At 42.8% G+C, this 6,611-nt stretch overlaps 1 protein-coding gene across 1 annotated transcript in view; it reads right to left on the bottom strand.

The window, feature by feature from the left end:
• Positions 1 to 2,003, bottom strand: part of igf1 (insulin-like growth factor 1) — a 14,313-nt gene extending 12,310 nt beyond the window's left edge. Inside the window, exon 1 of the mRNA XM_031859058.1 lies at positions 1,370 to 2,003. Coding sequence (XP_031714918.1) covers positions 1,370 to 1,417 — 48 coding nt within the window. The 5' untranslated portion in view covers positions 1,418 to 2,003. The remainder of the gene's footprint in view (positions 1 to 1,369) is intronic.
• Between the last annotated feature and the right edge of the window lie 4,608 nt (positions 2,004 to 6,611).

The following is a 6,611-nucleotide window of genomic DNA, read 5'->3' as shown; positions in this document are numbered from 1 at the left end:
AGAGAGAGAGAGAGAGAGAGAGAGAGAGAGAGAGAGAGAGAGAGAGATCTTTAGCATTTCCACTGCTGTTAAAGACAGAGCCAGAGAGAGAGAGTTTTTTTCATTTAATTCAAGCAAGGGAAGTCGCACGTTTAAAGTCACTGCTCCCATATTAAACTGCTGGCCACTGAGCACATCTGCTGTGACAGTTGGTGGCTCAGTGCCTTGCTCAATGACACATCAGTGGTGGCAACACTAAACATTTTCCCACATTAAACATTGAACCCAGTGAGCCGAAGGCTTGCTTCCTGATAACTTCCAGGCTTTCGCTCTGCTAAAAAAACGGGAAATAAAAGTAGAAATAAAAGTGGCCACAGATGGTAACTTTACAGGAGTTTGGAGATGTGGAGGAAAATGCATTAAATCCAAACTTCCACTGTGTGCCAGAGTCAAAGAGTCAAACAGGAGGCTGACCAGCTCTGATGCTCCGGAGCGCCTGTGCGCAACCGAGAAGAGTGCCACCAAATTGAAAACACACGTTTCTCCTTATCATCTCTCAGCCCCTGCATGTCCTCACCAGTTAATAACAATCCATATTAATCAATTCAAATTAAAAAATGTATATAGTTAATCACCACTCGGTAATGATGCTTAAGCATTTCCCCCTTGTGCCAAAAAAGCAGCTGTCAGCGCATTATTACGCACAGAACTAAACCAAAAGTGCTTCAAATTTCAAAAAAGCAGAATAAGAGAATCAAAAAGGGCAAGGGATCTCTTTCCGATCCAAACTGAGAGATGGAAAACGGCTCCCCCGCCAAAACCCAGCCGAGGAAGCTGAGTGGGCCAAATATACATAATAAAAAGAATAAACACAGGACACTATCTATCTACATCACAACCCCAACCGCGCATGAAGTATTTCATGTTAAGGCTCCCCTCTCTCTTAGCCCCGCATCCTCAGGTTAGACATTTAGCACTTCATAATGCACACTCAGCAGTAATGACATTGAAAGTTGCAGAGCTGCATTCGGACTTTCTGGAGAAAAAGAGCGCAGGACGCACAGAAGCGCTGAGAATGAGAACCCATTCATCCGCGCAGAGAAACTCATGCACGATGTCAAGAAAAAAAAAAGTAAATTTAAGCAGTAGGTGGACAATCTCTTGTTATCTGTGGAAAAAGCAAGTCATTAAAACACGCAGGACAGTTGCTCTCTAACTGCATAAAAAAGGATGAAAATCAGAATAAATCCACATTTGTCATGCATTTAAAATCAGTAAAACATTCAAACTGAAACAAGTGGTGTTCCAGTTTAAACTGAGGATGCTCTGTGCAAATGGTGAGCAAGTGAAGGTGATAATATATAGTGTCAAAGGAAAGCAGGTAAGTTACCTTGAAGACATCACATAAATGCCACTGAAAGGAAAGAGCGCTAGACATCCCCACGGGTCCCCGCAAGACAAAGCCCGGCGAAAAGGAACTTGTTTGAAGTCATTAAAAAACGGGGAGAAAGAGATGCGGGCAATGTCATATCTCAATATTCCGACTTTGTTCCATTGCGCAGGCTCGTTTTGGAGAAGTGAGATTTAGCGAACAGGAGACGGATTTAGAGAGAAAATCCCTCACATTTATCTACATTACACAGACATTTTCAACAGGAAACAGCTGGGGCAGCATTTGCCTCCTACTCGTCCTAAGTTATTCATTAAGGATTTTGGGCACATATTCAAATAACGTCATTTCTCTTTTTTTTTTTCTCAGAACGGGATTGAATTTTGATCTCTCTTAAGACGTGGTTAGTAGTTCAGATCAAGACAGAAAAAGCGGTGCTGCCCCACCAGCAGCAGCTCACACTCACGCAGCACACTATTCACTGCGCTGAGAGCTCGGGAAGGAGAAGTTAAAGGCGAGCTGGAGGTTTTGATGTGGCTGCTGGTTGTTGTGCGTAATTTGGCACCGCGTAATTCAACAGCCCTTCTATCCAAAGTCTGATTCGATTAAAGCTGAAATTCATCATTAAAAACAGTTTCCCACTCAGTCACCACTGTGCTACTGACTTGAATACCCAATAAAAACTAAATAAAAAAGCTAAATACATGTGAACTGGAGCGATAGTGATCAAACTGTGGTATTTCGTTAGAGCAAATACAAACCAGAGATAAGCAGAAAAAGCTTAATCGGAAGTCCTGCTCTCTTTAGACTTTGATCTTCTGCAGAATTTACTGCTTTTTCGCACGTTGTCTGTGATTTGATATCAGCAGTCATTGCTCTGGTGTCTGTCTTGAAATTGAGTCAATAAATGCAGCTTTGTCTGTAAATGAGAACACATGATGCTTTCATGATCTGAGTGACTGATGTGAAAAAAATGTGGGAAAAAAAGTGGGAATTTTCTGACGAAGAAGACATTGATTTCATATCTATCAGATTTTTAACCCCCTCCTTGGAGCAAACAGAGACCGGATGCTTTACTGAGGGACTGGCTAACACTTGGTGGCACCCATTGTGCAGAGCCACATGTTAAAGTCAGGGCCCCAGCGGAGTTCCCACTGTGCCACAGAAAAGCACTAATGCCATCCCTGCTGGCATTTCAACACTGATCCAAGCACTAAACATGGGATCAGTGCTGCGACCCAATCATAAAACAGGACACCAGCGTGTATCCCAGCATGCTCGGCCAGTGTGTGTAAGTGCATCACGAGCAAGGTCGGATCCAAAAGGGGGCCAAGGCCGAAAACACGCAACAGTTAAGGTGGTTGGAGTAAAGTGGGTCAAAACGTGAGCACGCTGTCCCCAAATGACACGGACCGCACTAAATCATCAAATCCAGTGCCACATGCCATGTCGCTATCTTCTAAGCTATATTGGTCATCGCTGCGATGACGATTTTTTACACTGGAGATCAAACGATTAGTCAGTTTAGTTCAGTCGGGCTAATCACCAACTATTCTGGTAGATTGTACAAGATTCAAGTTAGATGAAGGGAAAGATGGATTTTGTGTGAACTGCTCACAGTCGTGTGCAACCCGTGATGAGGAGTCGAAGGTCGGCGATGGTTCATTTTTAAAAGTATTTCTTCAGTGAAAGAAGAGCGAAGAACGGTACGGAAGGCTTTTTAAATAGAAAAGATGTTTTGCTCTTCTACTGACTGGTTTCAGCAAGAGTTTGATTGACAAATTGTTCACCCAATCACCGTCCAAGTCTTTTTGTCAAACAAACACAGGACTTTCACCCAGGATGCTGTTAGTCTGTCCCATTTGAAACCAAAAGTAAACGTTGACTTTACGCTTGTTTCTTAAGAAAATCCCCGAAGGGCGTTTTTGTTACATAACCCTAACCATCCTTATACAATGATAACATGCTTTTCTGCAAGCCTGATATGAGGTTGATATGAAATGTATTTATGAAGCCCGTTTAGGGTTCAGAGAGGTCGACGCCTCCCGTGGTTTGCGGAAACGTACAATGCCAACATTTCTTTTGGCAACTGGGTTGATCTGTTTACAGTGCAGCCAAACAACGAATGTTGTTTTAATAAAGAAGTCAGTCAATAACAATCGTTATCTGATTTCATGCTGCACACCGTACACGTAGTTGTCCACACAACAGCAGAGGAGTGCAGCTTATCTCCTGCACAATTTAAAACTAATCGATTGATGAATTAATGCAGATAATGGTCGCTGTCACATCTTTGATCAGTGACATTGGTTAGCACTGAATGCAATGAATACATTCCCTTTTTCAGTGGCTGCTTCAGAATGAAAGCCAGCCCATGTTTCACCATAATGTGAAGCAGCAGCAGATTAATCGATGATGAAAATGCCGCTCCACTTTACACTACAAAATGACTAAATCAATCATGTATTTTTTAAGCAAAAATGCCAAATGTTGAATTCGTCATATATGATGTTAACCTGAATATCTTTGGGTTTTTGGGATTTTTGGTCATTGTAATTGAGCAAATAATTCACAGATGAATCGATAACGAGAGTAACTGTAGTTGCAGCCTTGCTTTACACCATCACATTTATACAAAATGCGGCGCACCAAATAACAAATCTGCATTCAACATCTCAGCTCCTCGTCAATCTGTGAGCAGACTTTTCTTCCTCTCAGTGCTGCTGGAGACCAGCGTCTCCGTTTGCCTCCCCTGGCGGATTGCGTCACCGCTGAGAGCTGCTGATACATCGTGGAATATGATGATGGTGATGCTCCTCTGATTAGAAGGGCAAAGCTGCTTTGAGACCAGAGGATGACCTTGTTAGCATCAGATCAGGGACGTATAGCCGGTCACTGATGCCCATAAGCCTCTCTGTCAGTAGCTCATCTTGGATGTGAAATGATCTCATCTTTCACTGACTCTTGACTAAAAGAAGAAGAAGAAAAAAACACAATCTAGCATGTAAATGCTTCATCACAGACTGTCCTGTTATCACTGTGGTCTAGCAGTATTGATGATGGGCTGCACATCTGCTGATGCAGTAGTAGGAGGAAGAGGAAGAAGAAAAAGGGGGGGGGGGGCTGACCTTCCCTTGTTCGCTGTCTCTAATACCCAGTGCTCTGTAATGTCTTGGTGCCAGGTTTCTCTCCCTCCCTCCCTCCCTCCATCTCTCTTTTCTCTTCGGTTGCAAGACTTTTGAACCCCCCAACCACCACCACCACCTCCCCCTCCTCACCCCCCCTGCAGCCTTGTCTAAGGAGACGTCCGCCCCTTTGAACTCATTGACCAGGGAAAGACTTGTTTTTACTCCGTTCTGGTGAAGGAAGGAGAAAGTGTTCACTGCAAAAAATGTGCATCTTGATGAAGAGTGTGTTTTAAAAATCACACGTTTTCTCCTGAAAAAGTGTTTAAAAATGATGCACCAGGATAGTTAAACAAACTTACAATGCTTTGCCCACTTTTTAAAGGTTGCTCTCTTGAATCTATTTATTTTATTAATAGCTGAGGGATCTGCCTTGTTAAGTTGAAAAGAAAATAAAATGTATGCAACAGATTTGGCAACAAGCAGAGTTATTTCCCCCCGTTTGGAGGAATCTTTATACGTTAACGAAAAGCAATAGCCTTTGCAAAAACAGACACTTTTTGCAGTGTTAACAGCATCCCGTCTGGTTCCTCCTGCCAAGCAAATGTCAGAGTCAGAGGGAGACACAGATACAGACAGCGGTGCAGAATGCAAATGAATGCGAGTAGATGAAAGTGAGATGACGGAGGAAGAATTAGAGTGGATGAAAAACTAGATAAACACGGCGTGAACACGTCGAGGGAGGACGGAGGGCTGCGTGTGGGGGACTGCAGGGCTGGTACTCGAGATGGGAGGGAATGTGTGAGGCTGGGGATGGGTCTGGGCACACACACAGGTTCACTTGAGGACACACATGCAAGCGCATGCACGTACACCCACTTGATTAGTACAGCAATCCTCTATTCTCTTCATTAGCCTGCAGGGGGTTTTCCAGCTCAATGGGTTCTGTGTTATATTTCCTTTTTTATCAATTGACTAAAACAAAAGGAAAACGCTTTGCAAAAACAATGAAAGTATCTATTCCAAGTGATTGTCAGGGTATTTCTTCTGTGTGTGATACTTTACCAGGCTTGGTGGTTGAACACGGTGTAGTGCAGCCACTGCTGTACAATTCAAGTCAGATAATCAAAGCCTGCGGCTGTGCATTCACTGTTCATATGGAAGAAATAAAGGTGCGTCATGGAGCAAAAGCAAGACATGGGGCGCTTGTTATTGATACGCTATGTTTCCGTAGTAACTCGCAGGGGTTACAGTGTTTTGGCAAAAAAATTCCGTGGTGCCTGTTGATGATCAAAAACTATTTTCAAAAATATCTCTGGGACATTTTAATTGCTTGTGATCGCTGAACATGCTGGAATTGGCAGGATTTTCAATAAATCACATCAGTTTCTCAGGAAACCAAACGTGGAGGCTGCACTGGTTGTTCTTTACTGAACGTTTCTGTGATTGTGCCTTATTCTGCATAGCTGGAGTTCGACAAAATATGAATTTTAGTCTCCAGTAGCTGATTCATTGAAGTCTAGACAATGCCAATCAGTTAAAGCTGCATCGATCGATACCTTTGTACAAACAATGGATCAAATGACTGCAGTGCAACATAAAAGAAGTTGATTATAGTGACAAAACCACAGAGAATTATCGCTCAACAGGCAGCTGTTTTTAGCAAAAAAAACTCAGATAAACCGAGTGTACCTGCTCAGCACCAAACAGCAAAGTTAGCGACTAGCAGGAGTACATAGTGGAGCATGTAACAGCTAAAGAGACAGATATTTCCCTCTGGAGATGGTGGAGCCCAAAAACAGAGCAAAAATGAGACAGAATATTACATTCACCTGGTCCACCCAAACTACATATGAATGACATCGTTCCTCCGTAACGGTTGGATGTGAGAACTAACAACCGTTTCCTTTTAAAGTTCACGTACCAACTTATAAGGTGTCAAAACAACAACGTATCCTCATACAGTGGTTCGTATGATATCTTATTCCTCATTTTTTTAAAGAAAGTCCAGCAAAACATGTCAATTTCTGCTTGTAACGTGCATACATCGTAATGTGCATACATCGTAATGTGCATACATCGTAACGTGCATACATCGTAACGTGCATACATGGTAA

Source organism: Anarrhichthys ocellatus, unplaced genomic scaffold (genome assembly GCF_004355925.1).
Source record: "Anarrhichthys ocellatus isolate YVR2014 unplaced genomic scaffold, GSC_Weel_1.0 scaffold21, whole genome shotgun sequence".
In the NCBI taxonomy this organism is placed as follows: Eukaryota; Metazoa; Chordata; class Actinopteri; order Perciformes; family Anarhichadidae; genus Anarrhichthys; species Anarrhichthys ocellatus.
This window is presented reverse-complemented; position numbering and strand designations above follow the sequence as displayed.